This window comes from Anomaloglossus baeobatrachus, chromosome 5 (genome assembly GCF_048569485.1).
Source record: "Anomaloglossus baeobatrachus isolate aAnoBae1 chromosome 5, aAnoBae1.hap1, whole genome shotgun sequence".
Taxonomy (NCBI): Eukaryota; Metazoa; Chordata; class Amphibia; order Anura; family Aromobatidae; genus Anomaloglossus; species Anomaloglossus baeobatrachus.
This window is the reverse complement of record NC_134357.1, coordinates 513,673,563-513,697,154: the sequence shown is the minus strand read 5'-3', so window position 1 is coordinate 513,697,154 and position 23,592 is coordinate 513,673,563. Positions and strand designations below refer to the sequence as shown.

The following is a 23,592-nucleotide window of genomic DNA, read 5'->3' as shown; positions in this document are numbered from 1 at the left end:
TAACAGTGAGAGGTAGAATATTCAAATTAAAATCCAGAAAATCACATTGTATAAATTCTATAAATTTATTTGCATTTTGCAGAGAGAAATACGGTAAGTATTAGATCCCTCTGGCAAACACGACTTAATACTTCGTGGCAAAACCCTTCTTGGCAAACACGGCAGTCAGACATTATTTGTAGTTGATGATGAGGTTTGCGTACATCTCAGAAGGAATATTGCTCCACTCATCTTTGCAGATCATCTCTAAATCATTAAAATTTTGATGCTGTCGCTTGGCAACTTGGAGCTTCAGCTCCCCACATAAATTTCCTATGGGATTAAGGTCTGGAAACTGTCTAGTCCACTACATGACCTTAATGTGCTTCTTTTTGAGCCACTCCTTTGTTGCTTTGGCTTTATGTTTTGGGTCATTGGCATGCTGGAAGAACCAGCCATGAACAATTTTTAATGTCCTAGGGAAGGGAAGGGAAGGGCAGGATGTTGTCACTCAGGATTTTACGATGCATGGCTCCATCCATTGTCCCATTGATGCGGTGAAGTAGTCTTGTGCGCTAGGCAGAGAAACACCTCCAAAACATAATGTTTCCACTTCCATGCTTGACAGTGCGGACGGTTTTCTTTGGGTCAAAGGCAGCATTTCTCTTTTTCCAAACACGGCAATTTGAGTTAATGCCGAAGAGTTAAATTTTTGTCTCATCTGACCACAGCACCTTCTCCCAATCACTTTCAGAATCATCCAGGTGTTCACTGGCAAACTTCAGACGGGCCTGCACATGTGCCTTCTTGAGCAGTTACAAGTGAAAAGGTTTTGGTACCGTGTTAGCCAGTTGAAAAATTATTGAATGTTCTCAGTGAAAGGAACAAAATTATAATCTTAAACCAAGGAAAAAAATTGTGAAAACATACCCTGCTGTAACTAAATAAAAGCATAGTGCATATAAACATAGGGTACTTAGTAAACACTGTTTTTGATCAAAAAAAGCATAAAGCTATCCCAACAAACGTCAAGGTGTACCCAGTTGGGATAGTACCTACACTCTCTAATATTTAAAACCTTACCATGGGTCTAAAATAGGCCTCAATGTAGCTAAGGGCTGAGAGCGACCGGGTCCCAACAGGACACACACAGTCAGGGGGATTCACAGAATTAAATGTCCAGCTCGCTGAGAAGGGGGCCACTCCCTGTTTGTACTGAATACAAAAAAACTACATAAAAACAAAAAAGTGAGCCGGAGTATGAGATGGTATACATGGAACTTGTGAGACCATGTTCACACTGGCCATGAGACAAAGAGAAACCAAGGAAAAAAATTGTGAAAACATACCCTGCTGTAACTAAATAAAAGCATAGTGCATATAAACATAGGGTACTTAGTAAACACTGTTTTTGATCAAAAAAAGCATAAAGCTATCCCAACAAACGTCAAGGTGTACCCAGTTGGGATAGTACCTACACTCTCTAATATTAAAACCTTACCATGGGTCTAAAATAGTCCTCAATGTGGCTAAGGGCTGAGAGCGACGGGGTCCCAACAGGACACACACAGTCAGGGGGATTCACAGAATGAAATGTCCAGCTCACTGAGAAGGGGGCCACTCCCTGTTTGTACTGAATACAAAAAAACTACATAAAAACAAAAAAGTGAGCCGGAGTATGAGATGGTATACATGGAACTTGTGAGACCATGTTCACACTGGCCATGAGACAAAGAGAAACCAAGGAAAAAAATTGTGAAAACATACCCTGCTTTTTTTGATAAAAAACAGTGTTTACTAAGTACCCTATGTTTATATGCACTATGCTTTTATTTAGTTACAGCAGGGTATGTTTTCACAATTTTTTTTTCCTTGGTTTCTCTTTGTCTCATGGCCAGTGTGAACATGGTCTCACAAGTTCCATGTATACCATCTCATACTCCGGCTCACTTTTTTGTTTTTATGTAGTTTTTTTGTATTCAGTACAAACAGGGAGTGGCCCCCTTCTCAGCGAGCTGGACATTTAATTCTGTGAATCCCCCTGACTGTGTGTGTCCTGTTGGGACCCGGTCGCTCTCAGCCCTTAGCCACATTGAGGCCTATTTTAGACCCATGGTAAGGTTTTAATATTAGAAAGTGTAGGTACTATCCCAACTGGGTACACCTTGACGTTTGGTGGGATAGCTTAATGCTTTTTTTTTATCAAAAACAGTGTTTACTAAGTACCCTATGTTTATATGCACTATGCTTTTATTTAGTTACAGCAGGGTATGTTTTCACAATTTTTTTCCTTGGTTTCTCTTTGTCTCATGGCCAGTGTGAACATGGTCTCACAAGTTCCATGTATACCATCTCATACTCCGGCTCACTTTTTTGTTTTTATGTAGTTTTTTTGTATTCAGTACAAACAGGGAGTGGCCCCCTTCTCAGCGAGCTGGACATTTAATTCTGTGAATCCCCCTGACTGTGTGTGTCCTGTTGGGACCCGGTCGCTCTCAGCCCTTAGCTACATTGAGGCCTATTTTAGACCCATGGTAAGGTTTTAAATATTAGAGAGTGTAGGTACTATCCCAACTGGGTACACCTTGACATTTGGTGGGATAGCTTTATGCTTTTTTTTTATCAAAAACAGTGTTTACTAAGTACCCTATGTTTATATGCACTATGCTTTTATTTAGTTACAGCAGGGTATGTTTTCACAATTTTTTTTTTCCTTGGTTTCTCTTTGTCTCATGGCCAGTGTGAACATGGTCTCACAAGTTCCATGTATACCATCTCATACTCCGGCTCACTTTTTTGTTTTGAAAATTATAATCTTGTGATACCTTTTAATAGCTAACTAAAATAAAATAAAGTGATGTTACAAAGGAAGCTTTTGAGACATCTCAGGTCCTTTCACACCAGCTACCTTTATACCACTAATCAAAGCTAATTAAGGATTCACTTTCTAAGCTTAGTGTTTGTTTATTTAAATGTCTTATTATGACATCCCTCTGCTCTGTTTGTGCATATATTTGTTTCTGTCATACCAGATATTTTGTCATACCATGCCTGATGAAGGAACCTGAGATGTCTCGAAATTTTGCTTTGTAACATCACTTTATTTTATTTTAGTTAACCATTAAAAGGTATCACAAGATTATAATTTTGTTCCTTTCACTGAGAACATTCAATAATTCTTGAGCAGTGGGACTTTGAGGGCACTGCAGGATTGTAAGCCATCAAAGTGTAATGTGTTACCAATGGTTTTCTTGGTGACAGTGGTCCCAGCTGCTTTGAGATCATTAACAAGTGTGTAGTTTTAGGCTGATCTCTCACCTTCCTCCTGATCTTGGATACACCACGAGGTGAGATTTTGCATGGTGCCTCACATCGATGTCGATTGACACTCATTTTCTATTTCTTCCATTTTCTTACTATTGCACCAACAGTTGTCTCCTTCTCACCCAGCATCTTTCTTATGGTTTTGTAGCCCATTCTAGCCTTGTGCAGGTCTATGATCTTGTCCCTGACATCGTTAGAAAGATCTTTGGTCTTGCCCATGTTGTAGAGGTTAGAGTCTGACTGATTAATTGAGTCTGTGGACAGGAGTCTTTTAAACAGGTGACAATTTAAAATAGCTGTATTTAATGCAGGTAACAAGTTGATTAGGAGCGTCCAAGTGGTCTGTAGGAGCCAGAACTCTTAATGGCTGGTAGGGGATCAAATACTTATTGCTCTCTGCAAATAAATTTATATAATTTATACAATGTGATTTTCTGGATTTTATTTTGGATATTCTATCTCTCACTGTTAAAATTAACCTACCCTTTAAATTATAGACTGCTCATGTCTTTGTCAGTGGGAAAAATCAGTAAGGGATCAAACAATTATTTCCCTCACTGTTTACACAGAGCACCATCATGCCAGACACATATATACCTACCAGTTGCCAAATTTATATTTTATATATATATATATATATATATATATATATATATAGTACAGACCAAAAGTTTGGACACACCTAATCTCTAGAATAACTATTAAGAGGAGACTTTGTGCAGCGGGTCTTCATGGTAAAATAGCTGCTAGGAAACCACTGCTAAGGACAGGCAACATGCAGAAGAGACTTGTTTGGGCTAAAGAACACAAGGAATGGACATTAGACCAGTGGAAATCTGTGCTTTGGTCTGATGAGTCGAAATTTGAGATCTTTGGATCCAACCACCGTGTCTTTGTAGAAAAGATGAACGGATGGACTCTAAATGCCTGGTTCCCACAGTGTAGCATGGAGGAGGTGGTGTGATGGTGTGGGGGTGCTTTGCTGGTGACACTGTTGGGGATTTATTCAAAATTGAAGGCATACTAAACCAGCATGGCTACCACAGCATCTTGTGGTTTGCGTTTAGTTGGACCATCATTTATTTTTCAACAGGACAATGACCCCAAACACACCTCCAGGCTGTGTAAGGGCTATTCGACTAAGAAGGAGAGTGATGGGGTGCTACACCAGATGACCTGGCCTCCACAGTCAATAGACCTGAACCCAATCAAGATGGTTTGGGGGTGAGCTGGACCGCAAAGTGAAGGCAAAATGGCCAACAAATGCTAAGCATCTCTGGGAACTCCTTCAAGACTGTTGGAAAATCATTTTCGGTGACTACTTCTTCAAGCTCATCAAGAGAATGCCAAGAGTGTGCAAAGCAGTAATCAAAGCAAAAGGTGGCTACTTTGAAGAAACTAGAATAAGACATATTTTCAGTTGTTTCACACTTCAAGTATTTTATTCCACATGTTTTAATTCATAGCTTTGATGCCTTCAATGTGAATCCACAATTTTTAGAGTCATGAAAATAAAGAAAACTCTTTGAATGAGAAGGTGTGTCCAAACTTTTGGTCTGTACTGTATGTATATATATATATATATATATATATATATATATATATATTTTAATTCTACTAGGAGCCCATACATTCCAAAGACACACACAAAAAGGTACACACACAGAAGCACAAACACACAGTGCTGATCAAAAGTATTGGCACCCCTGCAATTCTGTCAGATAATACTCAGTTTCTTCTTCAAAATGATTGCGATCACAAATTCTTTGGTATTATTATCTTCATTTAATTTGTCTTCAATGAAAAAAAATAAAAAAAATTGTCAAAGCCAAATTGGATATAATTCCACACCAAACATAAAAAAGGGGGTGGACAAAAGTATTGGCACGGTTTGAAAAATCCTGTGATGCTTCTCTAATTTGTGTAAGTAACAGCACCTGTAACATACCTGTGGCACCTAACAGGTGTTGGCAATAACTAAATCACACTTGCAGCCAGTTGACATGGATTAAAGTTGACTCAACCTCTGTCCTGTGTCCTTGTGTGTACCACATTGAGCATGGAGAAAAGAAAGAAGACCAAAGAACTGTCTGAGGACTTGAGAATCCAAATTGTGAGGAAGCATGAGCAATCTCAAGGCTACAAGTCTATCTCCAGAGACCTGAAAGTTCCTGTGTCTACGGTGCGCAGTGTCATCAAGAAGTTTAAAGCCCATTGCAGTGTGGCTAGCCTCCTTAGATGTGGAAGGAAAAGAAAAATTGACAAGAGATTTCAACGCAAGATTGTGCGGATGGTGGATAAAGAACCTCGACTAACATGCAAACAAGTTCAAGCTGCCCTGCAGTCCGAGGGTACAACAGTGTCAACCCGTACTATCCGTCGGCGTCTGAATGAAAAGGGACTGTATGGTAGGACACCCAGGAAGACCCCACTTCTTACCCTGAGACATAAAAAAGCCAAGCTGGAGTTTGCCAAAACTTACCTGAGAAAGCCTAAAACGTTTTGGAATAATGTTCTCTGGTTAGATGAGACAAAAGTAGAGCTTTTTGGGAAAAGCCATCAACATAGAGTTTACAGGGGAAAAAAAAAAGAGGCATTCAAAGAAAAGAACACGGTCCCTACAGTCAAACATGGCGGAGGTTCCCTGATGTTTTGGGGTTGCTTTAATGCCTCTGGCACTGGACTGCTTGATCGTGTGCATGGTATTATGAAGTCTGAAGACTACCAACAAATTTTGAAGCATAATATAGGGCCCAGTGTGAGAAAGCTGGGTCTTCCTCAGAGGTCATGGGTCTTCCAGCAGGACAATGACCCAAAACACACTTCAAAAAGCACTAGAAAACGTTTTGATAGCACTGGAGACTACTAAAGTGGCCAGCAATGAGTCCAGACCTGAATCCCATAGAACACCTGTGGAAAAATCTCAAAATGGCAGTTTGGAGAAGGCACCCTTCAAATCTGAGGGACCTGGAGCAGTTTGCCAAAGAAGAATGGTCTAAAATCCCAGCAGAGCATTGTAAGAAACTCATTGATGGTTACCGGAAGCGGTTGTTAACAGTTATTTTGGCTAAAAGGTTGTGCAACCAAGTATTAGGCTATGGGTGCCAATACTTTTGTCTGGACCATTTTTGGAGTTTTGTGTGAAATGATCAATGAGTTGATTTGTTTCATTCTCTTTTGTGTGTTTTCATTGCAAGCAAAATAAATGAAGTTAATAATACCAAAGAATTTATGATTGCAATCATTTTCAAGAAGAAACTGAGTATTGTCTGACAGAATTGCAGGGGTGCCAATACTTTTGGCCAGCACTGTACCACCACTTCATCTCCTCTTCAGCTTTTACGCAGAGTCCAGGCCTGTAGTAACATCACAGTCAAATGATTATGATATCACCAAAGGTCCTTAGGCAGTCTCCACATTGGAAGCTATACTAATAATGCTCAGTCAAATTTTCAACCAAAATTGAATAATAAACCAAAAGGAGAGATTTCAGTGGTCAATCAAAATGAAAGATAGTACCACCACCCCATGGTTATAATAAATGGATATAACTGACTCAAAAATTATAATACCACCAATTCACACACAAAAGAATCAGAAAACGAATATATAAAACAGTAAATTTTATTGAAACCAAAATAAAATGATTACAGAGCAAGGGGTGTAATTACAAGGCAGTGCACAAGGTGGCGTACCTGAGAGGTGAAGGAAAAGTCATAGTGTCCGGATAATAAGTAATATAACTCAATACAGCCTCAAGGAAAGTGCCTAACACACAGAAATCGGTCACAATATAACCCCGTGGTGGGTAAAAAAAACAGAGTGACATGTATATAAATAAGAGTATAAGACTGCCCCTTACGAAGGCTAGCGCCGAAACGTGCGTAGGCGGGACCTGGCGTCATCTCAGCAGGTGAGTTAAGTGATCTCCGGTCTTATACTCTTATTTATATACATGTCACTCTCTGTGTCTGCTATCATCTGCCATTCAGCTCTGCTACATGGCTGTCTGTGTCTGCTGTTAGCGGCCATGTAGCAGAGCTGAATGGCAGATGACATAGTAAAAACGCATCCCTACACATTACACACGCTTGGCAAGTCAATAAATAAAAAAAAAAAAAAAAGGTGCCCAATGCATACGTCACAGAACACATGATCTAAAGGATCGCACACAAAATTGATCAATTTAACATAGACTACTAACGCACGTTTGACAGCAAATGAACGACCTACATGCGATCTCATTAGATCACATATGCGATCTGGGCGTGTCACATCGCAAACGTGATTGCACAACAAATTGCAACGTGTAAAGCTGGCTTTAGATTATTGTTTTGTTCCCATTCTCTTGATATCCAGCTGATGGACAGGTATCCTGACTTTTTTCTTTAGAATTTTCTTGTAAAATAAATAGTTCTTTGTTTCATCAATAATGGCAAGCCGTCCTAGCTCAAATGCAGGTAAATAGGCCCAGATGTATAAAAAAAAAAAAAAAAAAAGCTAAATTTTGAAGGGTTCACAAACTTTCAAGTAGCACTGTAAGTCTACAGACACCTTTTGTGTACAAAAAATATCTACATATGGGTAACGCTGGCATTCCTACACTATCCCACTTCCACCTCCTGGCAGAGATGTCAGCGCACTCACCTTCCTGGCTGCTCAGTGATGGTTCTTGTCCCCCTCACTGCCTCCTGTTTCAGGAGCTTGTGTATGCCACACAGGTCTCCCCAAGGTGCGCTTAAAACATGCACACTCTGGACTCTGGTTCCGCAAGTCACTTCGTACAACGGGCAGTAGAGGATCGGTATCAGATTCCAATCCATCAACTTCAAGTTTCCCTAGTGGTGTCATACGTAGATGGAAAAATCCTGTCTGAGGCTGTCTGTTTCATCACCGAGTAAGTGGAGCATCTATTGGGAATTTTGCACTCAGAGAGGATAGCCTCCTATGTGCTACCTGGTCTGTTACTTCCACGTTAACTGGCCCTGCCGTGGCTTTGAATTCATGTGCCTGTCTTGGACTGGAGATCTGGTAAAGTGCTTAGTTGGGGTCAGTCCTGCCATGAGAAATGGCTCATTCATGTCCGACCCCCTGGCTACTCCATCAAGTCTTCTGAGTCTGCCATCTGCCAATTGGTCCTATGCTGATGTCTTCAATAAAAAAGGAAGTGGAGATGTTACCACCCCATAGGCCGTATGACTATTCAATAGACCTACTGTCGGATTCTTTACTGCCTCAAAGCCAAATCTACCCACTGTTTCAGGCAGAGACCCAAGCCATATCCAAGTGAATCAAACAGAAACTGGCAAGGGGATTAATTCAGAAATCCTCCTCTCCGGTTGGCGCTGGGTTCTCTTTGTGAAGAAGGAAGATGGCGCCATCCAACCCTGCATTGATTGTAGAGGACTTAATCTGATTATGTCAAGATTATCCCTTGCCACTCATCCCGTCATTATTCGACCGTTACACAGGGTCCAAAAACTTTTATAAACTCGATCTTCAGGAAGCATATAATTTGATTAGTTTTTGCCAGGGAGCCGAATGGAAGACAGCCATTAACACCCAGAATGGTCTATGGTCACTATAAATATCAAGTAATGACATTCGGGCTCAGCAATCCAATTCCAAGAGATTGTAATTCACATTTTCCAGGATCTTCTCTTCTGGTGTACCTGGACGACATGCTGGTGTTCTCCACCCAACCTGTCCACACACAGGAGGAATGTTTTCCAAGTCCTGCAGAGACTGAGGGAGAAATGTCTATACACCAAGTTCAAGAAGTGTGTGTTCAAATAAACCTCCTATCCTTTCCTAGGGTGTATAATCTCAGATACCGGATTGAAGATTAATCCAAAGAAGGAGTTGGCAGTTCTGAAGTCGCCTCGTCCTGACGGTGTTTAGGAAGTCCAGTGGATTTTGAGATTCGCCAATTACTATTGCCAACTTATTCCACAGTTTTCTTCACTAACTGCCCCAATCTCTGCCATGATCCGCAAGGAGGTTAATCCGAGGAGTTGAACTCCAGAAGCTGAGAATGCTTTTATCTCCCTGAAGCAGGCCTTCTCATCGGCTCTGGTGCTGCGTATGCCTGAGATCAACAAACAGTTAGAAGTTGATGCTTTTTCCTCTGGGGCCGGTGGAGTTCTCAAGCAGAAATCTCCAATCGGCTGAATGGTAACTTGCAGCTTCTTTTCTAAGGCCTTCTCTTCTTCAGAACACAACAACTCGATTGGCGACAGAGCTGTTGGAAATTAAGATGGCTATGGAAGAGAGGTGGTATCTACTTGAATGGCCATCTATCCTTTTATCATTTACACCGACCAGAATAATTTGGCCTACTTACTGTCTTTACAGAGATTAAATCCGCACCAGGCTAGGCAGTCGCCATCTGCACAGTTGTGAGATATGCTCTTCTGTGACGTCACTGAATATTATTTTATTTTTATTGTCGAGGGACCAAATTAGGACTATTGCTGTGGTGGCCTATGATTTCTATGTACGGCACTGCCCCTCACTTCTAATGTGTTGAATTATGTATTACGCTGTAATGTTTAATCTTGTTTGTACAAGCACCCTCTGAACTGTAAAGTGCTGCGGAATTGATGTTGTTGGTGCTATAGAAATAAACGGTATTAATCTTTCCTTTTATTCTAGTCCAGTTCATACAGTAGACGGCAGCTCCTGCACCCATCAAGTCTGCAATTTTCAAACAAGTGTTACGATTTTTAACATGGCCATCTACATCCAACCTTATCAAACTTAGGGGGGCTTTGCACGTTGCGACATCACTACTGCGATATCGTCGGGGTCAAATTGAAAGTGACGCACATCCGGCGCCAGTAACGACGTCGCAACGTGTGAAGCCTAGATGCACCGATAAACGATCGCAAAAGCGTCGTAAATCTGTGATCTATGCAGTGTCGGTCATTTCCATAATTTCGCTGCAGCGACAGGTACGATGTTGTTCCTCGTTCCTGCGGCAGCACACATCGCTGTGTATGAAGTCGCAGGAGCGAGGAACATCTCCTTACCTGCCTCCAGCAGCTATGCGGAAGGAAGGAGGTGGGCGGGATGCTTATGTCCTGCTCATCTCCGCCCCTGCGCTTCTATTGGCGGGCCGATTAGTGACGTCGCGGTGACGTCGCTGTGACGCTGAACACACCTCCCCCTTGAAGGAGGGATTGTTCGGCATTCACAGTGACGCCGCTGACTAGGTAAGTGCGTGTGAAGCTGCCATAGTGATAATGTTCGCTACGGCAGCTAACACTGTATATTGCATGTGCGACGGGGGCGGGTACTATCGCGCTCGGCATCGCTACCATCGGCTAGCGATGTCGCAGCCTGTAAAGCCCCCTTATTGTCTACAGCCAGATGATGTCTGAAAGATATTTCATTATAAGTCACACAGAAGCCTCCAGCAGATCCAAGAGAGCAGATAAGAATACAGAATGACCTTTCCCTGAACTATTGTGTACGTTTGTGTTGCGGACAGGGGCCAGGCCGCTGCAGGGGCTGCTCGGATCCGGGTTCCGGCTCGAGTGGTAACCAGACCCAGGCTCGTACAGGCGTCCGTCCTCACAACCGTAGGAAAAGGGGGTATTTACAGGGGATATAGTCTTTGTCAGTGACGCCACCCGTGGGTTGCGGTGAGAGTTGGTAGCACTGCTGCTGCCTGGTGATGGGACACCCGGGGCTGATGGAGCAGGGCAGCAGGATGGAATCCCCTCCACGGGTAGGGGAGGTATAGTCCCGGAGGCCAGGGTGTACGGGAGTAATGGTTACGGAGAATGACATGCAGGGTCGGACCGGGGATGAATGGTGTATTCACAGTTCCAAAGAATTGCACACAAAGTCCAGTGGTAAACCAAATTGCCAGTGACCGGTCACCTCCGGAGGCTGTATTCGGGTCCCACAACCGGGTGTAGCAAACAGGGGTCCCTTCCTCCTGCACTCCGTGTTTGTTCAATGGGACAACTCCGCTTGGAACGGGGAAGTCCATTCCTGGTACTGTGTATGTTGGAAGCTGTGGCCCGCGAAATCTGACCCTTGGAATCTCTGTGGGTTCTGGTGGACACCCTATCCCCCGCGTTGGGCTTCCGTTTCGCTTTTGGGCTTACGGTGGAACAAGGCCTGAAACCTTGTCCCCAGCTGGTTAATTAACAAGGGGCTTACAACCTTCCTCGTCCTAGGGTCCAGGCACTCCGACTGTGCACGGCCTCCGGACCGGATTTCAGCTGTCGGCACCGGCGGGCTACAACCCTGCACCGGTCCACTTAAGGTCTCCCGCGACCGTATCTCTGTTGCCTGTGGTCCTGCTTGCCATCTGCCACCTAGTCCAGTAGTCCAGGGGCCCCAACCCCTGACACTGCTGCTCTCCACACTCCACTTGTGTTGGTCTGCCAAGGAGGATGGAGTTTTGTACCTGAGAGATTTGTACAACCTCTGTGACTACCTGGTTTTGCCAGGGCATCACATTTGCCTCATTGAAATACAAAATATATTCATCAACTTGTATTTCCCAGTTTTTGGTTTTCTGGCGTAAAACTCTTTGAAGAGTTACAAAATCTTACAACTTTGATGTTTAACACCAGTCCCGACCAGATCCACCAAATTGGGCAGAGAATGAAAGGGGTGTTGTTGACCAAGTACACCGAAAGTTATGCTGCCCTGGTGGTGTAACTTAAGGCCCCGTCACACACAGAGATAAAACTTTGGCAGATCTGTGGTTGCAGTGAAATCATGGACATGTTGTTCCATTTGTACACAGCCACAAACCTGGCACTGATTTGTAGTGAAATTGTGGACAATCAGTGCCAGGTTTGTGGCTGTGTACAAATGGAACAACATATCCATGATTTCACTGCAACCACAGATCTGCCGCAGATTTATCTCTGTGTGACAGGGCCTTTAGGCCAGAAGTGCTACTCCAGTCCTTGAATAAAGCAGGAGTTCTGGCAAAGAGCACGTCATAGAGAAGAAGTGCAGAATTAATTGGTAAATGCCTCTTAATGGATTTGGCGCCTCTTACATCCCCACATCCCTTCATTAAGACTGGCATGCAGATGTGAACACAAAAATTCCAACGTAAAAGTTATTATAGAAGCCAAGGACAGAATAGAATCTTTGACTTCTCTGCATTTAGTGGTCACTACTCACCTGTGCGGTTATCTGTAGGAATCTCCTCTTTAAACCGCTCATCACCCCTCACATATGTCTCTGTAGTATTAATATGGGTCAGATCTTCACCCTGAAACAAATATTGTAAAAGTCACAGACAGATGGAGAAGTCACGTGAAATGATTCAGAAGAACAGAAAAGATCATAAATGAACAAAACTGACAGCAGTAGATATCACAGAGCTGCAGGTCTCCTGTATAATCCAACCTGTCGCCTCCTAATTGTAACCAGCAGTCTCCATAACCAGAAAATTGTGAGAAGATCCGGACAACATCTAATGTCTATGATCAGCTTGATCTGTATATTCAATAGACTGTGGTTGTAGTGCCCGTTTTCTATGTGTGGCTCCGTAGAGAGAGGTTGTAGCAACATTTACTTCTCCATTTTAGCGCTTGAGGAGTGATATTAAAAATGTAAAAAAATCTGGAAGAAGGGAAGAGGTTTGTTCTATAAATGAACCATTGTTAAGAGATCAAAAATTAAATATTTATTTAGTAGAGCCTACCCGACAGTATATTCCGACATTGTTTCAGTAGTGTTTAATAAGTCGGAGTGGAGAAAACCAACAAGCTAGTTAGAAAATCGCACAATAATATGAAAGTTCTACAACAAAATACATCAATTCCTTTTAAACAATGAGAAAAAAATATATTTTTTTCATATCCAATAAAATGACCTACAGACGCCATAGTGGATTAGGAAAACTAACATACGCGTTTCAAGCTTTACAAGATATTATTCATAAAATAATGTGAATTCACAAACTGCAAACATTTAAAAGCAATTATCGAAGCAAACCACAAACCTATTTATCACTTCTGAATGAATATATCATATTTCCAACAGCATTTTTAATTAAAAAAAACATGCATACTTTTTTTTTTTTTACAAATTATTTATTATATATTAGTTTTTCTAAAAAAAATTAAGTATATACTTTTTTTGTATTTTATATTAATGTTGTTAGAAATATGATAAAGATACTATTACAGCGGTGGGTGTGGGCCCAGTGCACCACTGGATGGGCTCACCCTGGATTAGGGTAACTAGATGACTACAGGTCTTCACTAGTGCCTTTGATGAGGACTATATGCTTGAGATGCTGGTAGTCACCAGGTACTACTCCAGGGCAGCCCCCAAGCATACAACATCCGATCTGCGGGTCAAGGAGCAGGTACAGTGCTATCAGTTGAATGTCAGGCAGGAGAGGAGAAGTCAAGATAAATAAAAGGCAAGTTGGGTTGGTACCAGGAAAGTCAAGAAAGAATGCAGGCAGTCAGAGCATAAGAAAGGAACTGACAAGAAACTATACTTATGCAAAGAAGAAGATGTCTAATATATAACCTGCAGGCCAGTGTGACGCCAGGGAACAGAACTCTACAACAAACAGTGAATACAATTCCTGCAAAGTCTGACCACGCCACCCTAAAACCAGGAGCAAACTTATCAGCAACAAGCGAATACAGTAGATCTGTACGAGCTGCTACAGACACCTCAGCGAGAAGGTCAGACTCAGTGAGGAGCTTTACGTAAGTGAGTAGGGCGAAGCCCACAAGCGAGACTCCAGCGTAACAGATACAAGACCTGAAAAAAGTTTAAGAGCTTATAAAGAGAGGTGAGGTTTCCTACAATAATTGCTTTTAAATGTTCGTGTGACGCCCTGGCCTATCAGGTCATCACAGGGTGTTGCACAATTTTCCTTTCCGTGCAGCATCCATCTCTCCCTTTATTCCAGGTGCCACCCAATGATGTTCTAGGACCAGCATGCAGATCTTAGTCCCACACACACCAGAGGGGAGGTACAGGAGAGTAGGGGCCGCCCACCTTGAAGTCAGGCAGACTGGGTGGGAGGTTACTGGGCAGTCGTCGGCAGGGGAGCAAAGAGAGCAGAGGGCTCTCAAGTAGCTCTCAGTGAGGAGAGCAGGCTGGGGAGCTGGAGCTCCCAGAAAGCGTGAGAGAGTAGCCTCAGAGAGTGAGGGGCTGTGGAAGTCGAGACTCCCGGAGGGTCGGACTAGACCAAAGCACATAAGTAACATCACTGGGAACGGTCATCTGGACGTGCTCACCCTCAGCGGCACTGCAGGACGTTTGGTTGAATCACTGCCTGTGTGTTCATTGACCTCACAAATCAGCACAGCCTCATCCAGCACCACGATAACCACTGTAAGTTTCTCTGCTCCCTGTTTCCCAGGCCTACAGCCCACGGCTCCCCTTCTCCACCATCACCGGGCCCCGGGACACAACCCCCTACCCACGGTGGGGTTAAACACCTTGCTGCTACCCCATCGCCACCAGACTCCCCCACCAACAGCAGCAGTGGTTTACCATCTTACCACGCACTTTGGGTGGCATCACGAAATTCTAATCCCCCTGTACATAGTCCCCCTTTCATTGAGTGGCGGCACGACCTCCGGGTCCGGAGACCCCTCGAGCCACTGCGGATCCGGATCCGAGTAGCCCGGCTGCTGGCACGGGGGCGGCACATTCGCACTTTGTAAATTCACATTAATCTATGAGTTCAACACATGTAAGTTTTTTCCTACGCCACTTTGGTGTCTGTCTGTATCTTATTTTATTGGATAAGAAATGAAGAAGATTTATTGTAATATTTTAAAGGAAGTGCTGGATTGCATTGTGGAAATCTTTCACGTTATTGTAAGTATTTAGTTGGAGATTGAGAGTGGAAGTGAGAGACTGAAAAGCAAAGAGAAGGCCGGACCAGGCTATGTGTGATAAGGTAGAATGAGGACATTGTTCTTCTAAACTGACCCTGAAACCTGTAAGTGGCAGAAATCCTGGAGTATAGCTGGTAAGACTTGGGACCAGGTCAGAAATCTGGTAAGGAGGAAACAAAAGCAACTCTAGTGGGTCTGAGCTGGAAGTCCAGAAAAGTAGCTGTTGGATATTGGAGACCCTGAGAGAGCAAGGACAAAGGCTACGTGCAACATGGACTTAGGGGTACTTTGCACACTACGACATCGCAGGTGTGATGTCGGTGGGGTAAATTCGAAAGTAACGCACATCCGGCGTCGCTGTCGACATCGTAGTATGTGAATCCTTTTACATACGATTAACGAGCGCAAAAGCGTCGTTATCGTATGATCAGTGTAGGGTCCGACGTTTCCATTATTTCGCAGCAGCGACGGTACGATGTTGTTCCTCGTTCCAGCAGGCAGCACACATCGCTGTGTGTGAAGCCATAGGAGCGAGGTACATCACCTTAACTGCGTCCCGGCTGCAATGCGGAAGGAAGAAGGTGGGCGGGATGTTTACGTCCCGTTCATCTCCGCCCCTCCGCTCCTGTTGGCCGCCTGCCGTGTGACGTCGCTGTGATGCCGCATGACCTGCCCCCTTAGGAAAGAGGCGGTTCGCTGGCCAGAGCGACGTCGCAGGGCAGGTAAGTGCATGTGAAGCTGCTGTAGCGATAATGTTCGCTACGGCAGCAATCACAAGATATCACTGCTGCGACGGGGGCGGGCACTATCGCGCTCGGCATCGCAACATCGGCTTGCGATGTCGTAGTGTGCAAAGTACCCCTTAGGCTAAAAAAGCCTAGATAGCAAAGACAAGGCACGTATGGTGCACAGAGAGGACAGCATGGAAAAGAAGTCAGGAAAGATGGAGCTTCAAAGAATACCAATGACTGTAAAGGCGTCTTTACACGCTGCAATGTATCTTACGATGTGTCGGCGTGGTCACGTCGTAAGTGACGCACATCCGGCATGGTAAGGTACATTGCAGTGTGTGACAGCTACGTGCGATTGCGATAGAAAGGTAAAACGTTCATTGCACGCACGTCGTTCATTCCTCATGAATTGAACGTCAGATTGTTCATCGTACCCGGGGTAGCACACATCGCAGTGTGTGACACCCCGGGAACGATGAACAGATCTTACCTGCGTCCTGCGGCTCCCGCCGGCAATGCGGAAGGAAGGAGGTGGGCGGGATGTTTACGTCCCACTCAGCTCCGCCCCTCCGCTTCTATTGGCCGGCTGCCGCGTGACGTCAATGTGACGCCGAACGTCCCTCAAAATCCAATAAGAGGACGTTCGCCGCCCACATCAAGGTCGTATGGACGGGTAAGTATGTGTGACGGGGGTTAATCGTTTGTGCGGCACACTCAACAAATTGAACGTGCCACACATACGATGGGGGCGTTGCAAATCGCATACGATATCGTATGCGAAATTGCAACGTGTAAAGCAGACTTAACTGCTGGTTATTGTATAAGTTATCTGCCACTGTAGAAAACTAAAATATGTGCCTCTGCTGGAAACAGAAGATTTGATTGACAAGTCATGTTCCTGCCAGCAATGACAATGGAACTTGTCATCATCTGCTATAGCCCATCTGTGCTAAGGAACGATGACTGCATTCTAATACATTAGATGATTATCATCATTGTATTCAGCTGCAGATACCTAAATGATGAGATGTTTACATCCACAGGATCCAATATCACTGGAGATTTTTCCATGATTACACCATTCTTAGTATACTTTTGACCTCATTACATGTAAAAACCTGACTAAAGTTGGCAATGTTTGCAATACTGGTCCTGCCTTATCTAGCACCATTGAGCGTGTGCAAAGTCAGATTGTTCAATCCTCATATTCTGAACACTGATCACTTCATTATATGCTGTACTACACGGTCATGTGTGTAATAGGTTTCACATGAGAGTGTCAAAGTGTCTTTGATAAATTGGCTATTCTGTGTATAATACTGATGGCTAAAACAAGACTGAACACAAGACCTTCACAGCCATCTACACATCACAGGGAGATTTCATGACACCTTCTCTCCATCTACCTGATCATCCTGAGGAATATCAGGATTTTCTTGTTTACAGTCCTGTGGAAGAAGAGGACGGGGACATCTCTCTGGTGTTGTCCTCTTACTGGATATAACTGAAGGAAACACAGACAGAGACTGAATTCATTCTTTACATACAGATAATTATAGGCCGTGTGTATTTTCTCCTGTCTATTACCTGGTGGTGTGAGGGGCTCGGGAACCTCCATCATGAGGTCCTTGTACTGATCTTTGTGTCCTTCTAAATACTCCCACTCCTCCATGGAGAAATAGATGGTGACATCCTGACACCTTATAGGAACCTGACACATACAATGATACCGTCATCCCCCGATCCCTCCATAGCGTTACTGTATAATGTCCCAGCATTCCCAGCAGTGTCACCTCTCCAGTCAGCAGCTCAATCATCTTGTAGGTGAGTTCTAGGATCTTCTGGTCATTGATGTCCTCATGTATCGGGGGGTGAGGTGGAGGTCCTGTGATTAGGCTCAGGGGTCTTCCCCATCCCTCAGACACAGGGTCCTGACAGCGCTCACTAGAGGTCTTCTTCACTACTGTGTAATCCTGGTTATGGAGAGACACATTAATAAACCTCACTACAGACATTTCCAGAGTCCTCACCTCTCCAGTTCTGTCCATCTGTTATTCCCATAGATAAGAATGATGTAATGTGACGTCATCAGAATCTCTCACCTCTCCAGTAATCCGGAAGAGGATCTCTAGGGTGAGGTGTAATATCCTCTCCGCCATCTTGTCCCTGTCCCTATCCATCCTTGATGGGTCAATCAGGAGAATTCTCTTCTATAGAAGATCTCAGAGGATCCGATATTGTAGGGACCTGAATGGGGAGAAGATGACGATGTAACATCAGAAAGATCCCATGTAAGAAATCTCCGGAGCTGTTACCGGCTTCACATGATCACTAAATCCAGTCCTGGCCCCGTCCTGCCCCCGGTATAACACACAATCCAACTATATAATATCTCCTGATAGTGACAACATGGAGCGGGCGGCGGCCATAATGGAGACTGTACAGTAACAGAGCAGCGAGCGGCGTCAGGAGGGAAGTGACCCCATCTAACCCCATACAGACAGATCTCCTGATAGAGCCGCACAGACGGGAACACGTTCTGTCTCCTGGAGTGTGAGCGCAGCACTGAGGGGGTTAATGTAATGGGGAATCTCCACATCCTCCACCTGCAGAGCCGCACACTGGATATGTCGCTGTTCTGTGCTTACAGGACCTGTGATGATGTCATATGGAGGGGAGGAGTCAGGGGTCACATGATCAGCTCCTCAGTGTATACCATATATCCAGTGTGCGGCTCTGCAGGTGGAGGGATGTGGAGATTCCCCATTACTAGGAGCAGGGGGCATTATTTGTTGAATATTCAATATTAAACAATACAACATAAAATCATATCTAGATGGCTGATTCTGGGCCAAATCCTGACTGACGACCCATTGATGCATAATCAGTGCTTGAATTGACCATTATTTTTGTGTTTTGTTTGTCCTCCATCTTTTTGAAGATTGACCTGGTTCTCTGGGACATTTCCTGGTCATGGAGCCAAATTTCCATGTTTTTTTCACTGAACCACTTAAGTACTACTTTTTCCTTGTGACATGGTCTCCATCATGGTGGAAAACACATTGTTCATCACGACATTGCCCCTGGATGATGGGAGACGTTTCTCTTGAGGATGTTTAGATCCTATTCTTTATTCATGGCAAAATTGTGAGTAAGCCCCCTCCATGGATGAAAAGCCCCCACACATGAATGGTCCCAGGATACTTTACTGCTGGCAGGACACAGGGCTCATGATAGCGCTCACCTTTTCTCCTCTGCCCAATCATTCTTCCAGACGTCCTAAACAGTCTGAAGGAAGCTACACAAGGGAAAATAACTTTCCCCCAATCCTCAGGCATCCAACCCTTGTACTTCCTGCAGAATTTCTCCTGTCTTATCTCTTTTTTGTAGATAAGTGGCTTTTTTACTGCCCTTCTTGACACCAGGCCATCCTCTAAAAGTCTTCATCTCACTGTGTGTGCAGATACATTGACACCTGCCTGCTGCCATTACAGAACAAGTTCTGCCATGGTGTTGGACCAATTATGTAGCTGAATCCTTTTTTTGCCAATAAAATTTAGGTGGCTCACAAGAACTAAAGTGATATGGCAGGAAAAAATGAAAATGTACGTTTTTCCTTCAAAAATGTTACTTTAGCCTCATATTTTGCATTTTCACAAGGGTGACAAGAGAAAATGCACCATACAGTTTTCTGTGCAATGTCTCCCGAGCACACCAATACCCCATGTGGGGTGGAAATCTGGAACAGAAAGCGAATGCCATGTCCCGTTTACAGAGCCCCTGATGTGCCTGAACAGTGGAGTTCCACCCACAAATGACCCCATTTTGTAAAGTAAACCATTCAAGGAATTTACGTAGATGTTTGATGAGCACCTTGAACCCCTATGGGACTTCACATAATTTTATAACGTTGAGAAGTGAAAATGAAGAAATATATAAATATATATATTTTTTTTTAAATCAGATAAATTTTTATTGCATTTTAAAACTTTCATAAACATAACAACAAATTGTGAGGGTAGTCCTCACACATACGCCCTCCCCTCCCCTCCCCCCACCCTCTTCCGGTCGACAGTCTCACCCCTCCACTCTCTACATCCCTCTTTATTCACATAATGACCTGCCCTCCATATTTCTCAGCCACTGCGATCTTTCCTTTCCTACCTATAATCTAAATATCCTATCTTTCAGTAGATCAAATGACGCTAATCCTGGAAAGTCCAGCCACTTGCTCCAGATCTTATATTGAGTTTTCCTTCCCCTTTTAATATAAACATTTTTCTCCATATAAATAATATAATTCACTTTTTCAACAAATTCCTTACGTGTCGGTGCTTTTTCAGATAGCCAATACAAGGCAATTAGTTTCCTTGCTGCATACAACAATCGTGCCACTGCCAGTTTCTCTTGTTCATCCGCCCCCACTTCATCCACATAGCCCAGCACACACACCAGTGGATTCCCCACTTCATCCACATAGCCCAGCACACACACCAGCGGATTCCCCACTTCATCCACATAGCCCAGCACACACACCAGAGGGTTTCTGGGTAGGTCCACTTGCATCACTGATTGAATTAAATTTAACACTGTGATCCAGAACCCTTGTAAACACAGGTATTCCCACAACATGTGCATGATCCCTGCTTCTTCCACAGTACATTTTGGACACTTGGAATCAGTTCTCACTCCCACTTTCTTCATCCACACGGGGGTTCTATATACTCTTTATATAACATATAATTGCGATAGCCGTTTTGCCTCGCTCAGAGATATTTTGATGACATATTGCAAAATAGACTCCCATTTCTCCTCCCCAATTTCTCGCAAATCTTCCACCCACCTTGCATATGCCCCAATTTGTTGCCTCCCAACCGACATGGACAGAAGTCCCCCGTAGACCATCGATATACATCCTGCCGTCCCTCTCTGCATCCCTAATATATTAATTACACTATCTGACTGTATAACAATTGGTGTTATTCTGTTCTGCGATTCAAATGCGTGACGTAGCTGCAGGTATTTATAAAACATACTATGTCCCAGTGGGAAGTCTTTTAGCAGTACTTCAAAAGTCTCCATCACTTGGGAGAGGTACCAGATACCAATTCTCCTCCATTGCCCAAATTCTTTAAAGGGGTTATCCGGCTTCTTTGACATTTTTTTTTTTTACTTCCTTATTGGGCTACATTGGGGCAGGTAAGTAGATAGAGACCACTTACCTGCCCTGCTGTCAGCCCCTCTCCCCCGGCTCAGAGTGGTCAGGTGACCGCTCCTGCCGCGATTTTGCTGCTTCCGGTCATTTCATGTCAACATGGGCAGGGCCATGTTGACATGCAAATGTGGAACAGCATGTCGCCTCCCTGCTGGGTGTCTACAATGTGATGAGCCCCGCCCCTTCTCTGCACCCTCCCACACATTCCCCTGCACGTCCAGTAACCTCCCCCTGCACTGCTGTGGGGTCCGTGACCTGGGGGCGGGGCCTGGCGGCAGCTACCATGGTGTCAACTCCAGCACCGGGACCCCTGCCCAGGATCACACATTCAAATGTACCGGCATCACAGATCACCGATGCCGGTACATTTGAAAGTGCTGATGAGAAGCAGCACAGCGCAGCTTCTCATCACTGTCCCTCCCGCTGTCTGTGCTCTCTTCAGCACAGCGGTGACGTCACTACTGTGCTGATATGTCCAGAGCACAGACAGCGCGCGAACGTGCAGGAGCGGCGGGGACTGAGGACAGGTGAGTATGTACTCCACATGTGTTCCCGATGGGGATGGGGATGAGGATGAGGGGGGTTGCAGAGCCATATGTGTGCGTGTGTAGAGCCATATGTGTGCGTGTGAGGTGCAGAGCCATATGTGTGCGTGTGCAGAGCCATGTGTGTGCGTGTGAGGTGCAGAGCCATATGTGTGCGTGTGCAGAGCCATGTGTGTGCGTGTACGGTGCAGAGCCATGTGTGTGCGTGTGCAGAGCCATATGTGTGCGTGTGCGGTGCAGAGCCATATGTGTGCGTGTGAGGTACAGAGCCATATGTGTGCGTGTGCGGTACAGAGCCATATGTGTGCGTGTGCGGTGCAGAGCCATATGTATGCGTGTGCAGAGCCATATGTGTGCGTGTGCGGTACAGAGCCATATGTGTGCGTGTGCGGTGCAGAGCCATATGTGTGCGTGTGCAGAGCCATATGTGTGCGTGTGCGGTGCAGAGCCATATGTGTGCGGTACAGAGCCATATGTGTGCGTGTGCAGAGCCATATGTGTGCAGAGCCATATGTGTGCGTGTGCGGTACAGAGCCATATGTGTGCGGTGCAGAGCCATATGTGTGCGTGTGCGGTGCAGAGCCATATGTGTGCGTGTGCGGTACAGAGCCATATGTGTGCGGGTGCGGTGCAGAGCCATATGTGTGCGTGTGCGGTGCAGAGCCATATGTGTGCGTGTGCAGAGCCATATGTGTGCGGTACAGAGCCATATGTGTGCGTGTGCGGTGCAGAGCCATATGTGTGCGTGTGCGGTGCAGAACCATATGTCTGCGTGTGCGGTGCAGAGCCATATGTGTGCGTCTGCGGTACAGAGCCATATGTGTGCGTGTGCGGTGCAGAGCCATATGTGTGCGTGTGCGGTGCAGAGCCCGATGTGGGGCTGTTATTTGCAATGCTGTAGTGATACCAGGTCAGGTGCTGGGGAATGTGTGTGCAGGGGGCGGGCAGAGGGCGAGGTTGGACACTAGGGTGGGTGGTGCCAGCTCTGACTGAGGTTCAGCACAGGAAGTGGTCATGTTTGCTGGATCTGAATGTAAACAAGAAGCTGCAGAGAATAAAGGGATAATTCAAGAGGAACAAAAGTTAGAAAACAAAAAATAACAATGTAGGTGTGATTTATATGACAATACAGCACAGATAAACTCAAAAATTTTTGTTAAGCTAATGTCGGACAACTCCTTTAAGGGATAAAAATTCCGGAATGTTGGGGTTGTCCCACATGGGGGTATATCTAGTGAACCCAGTTAACTGTCTCATCTGTTTGATCTTACCCCATACTTTATCTATCAACTGTATAGTAGGATATGATGCAGAGTGTGGACTAAACTTTCCCGCCTCCAGACTTGCCAGCAGAGGACCTTTTCCGATCACATACTGTAATATTTTCCCCGCCGAGGTCTCCAAACCTGTCACACTCCACCATCTGTTGGCTCTGGGCAGCTAAGTAATAGCACCAAGGAGTAGGTAGAGCCAGTCCCCCTTCGTCTTTTGGTCTCTGTAAATATTCTAACCTCATCCATGGGCGCTTCCTTCCCCAGATTAAGCCTCGGAAAATAGAATTTATTTTATAAAACCTAGTTTGTGGTAGCCATACCGGGTCGTTATGGAGCACATAGAGCAGTTGGGGCATTAGTATCATTTTAGCTAAGTTGACTCTCCCCACCACCGAAAGGTACAGTTTGGACCATGCCAGAATCTTTTCTTTGAACTTAAGTAAAAGGGGGGTGAGATTAAGACGTTCATACTCAGCCAGTTTATTGGATATCATAATTCCCAGATATTTAAACTCTGACACCACCTGAACCGGAGCACAAGTCACCACTACATTGGAAGGCGTTTCATCTAGTGGCATCAAAACCGATTTGTCCCAATTTATCATGAGCCCTGATATCCTTCCAAAGTGAGATATGACCCTCATTACCGCCTCCAAGGAACTCCCTGCATCT

The 23,592-nt window shown here is 44.6% G+C and overlaps 1 protein-coding gene across 1 annotated transcript in view; it reads right to left on the bottom strand.

Moving 5' to 3' along the window:
* The window catches only part of LOC142312862 (uncharacterized), a 103,818-nt gene that overhangs the window by 5,944 nt on the left and 74,282 nt on the right, over positions 1-23,592 (bottom strand). The window contains exons 10-13 of the mRNA XM_075351848.1: positions 17,680-17,811; positions 17,474-17,597; positions 17,293-17,390; positions 12,460-12,550 (exon numbers count right to left, since the gene is read on the bottom strand). Of these exons, the coding sequence (XP_075207963.1) occupies positions 12,460-12,550; positions 17,293-17,390; positions 17,474-17,597; positions 17,680-17,811 (445 nt within the window). The remainder of the gene's footprint in view (positions 1-12,459; positions 12,551-17,292; positions 17,391-17,473; positions 17,598-17,679; positions 17,812-23,592) is intronic.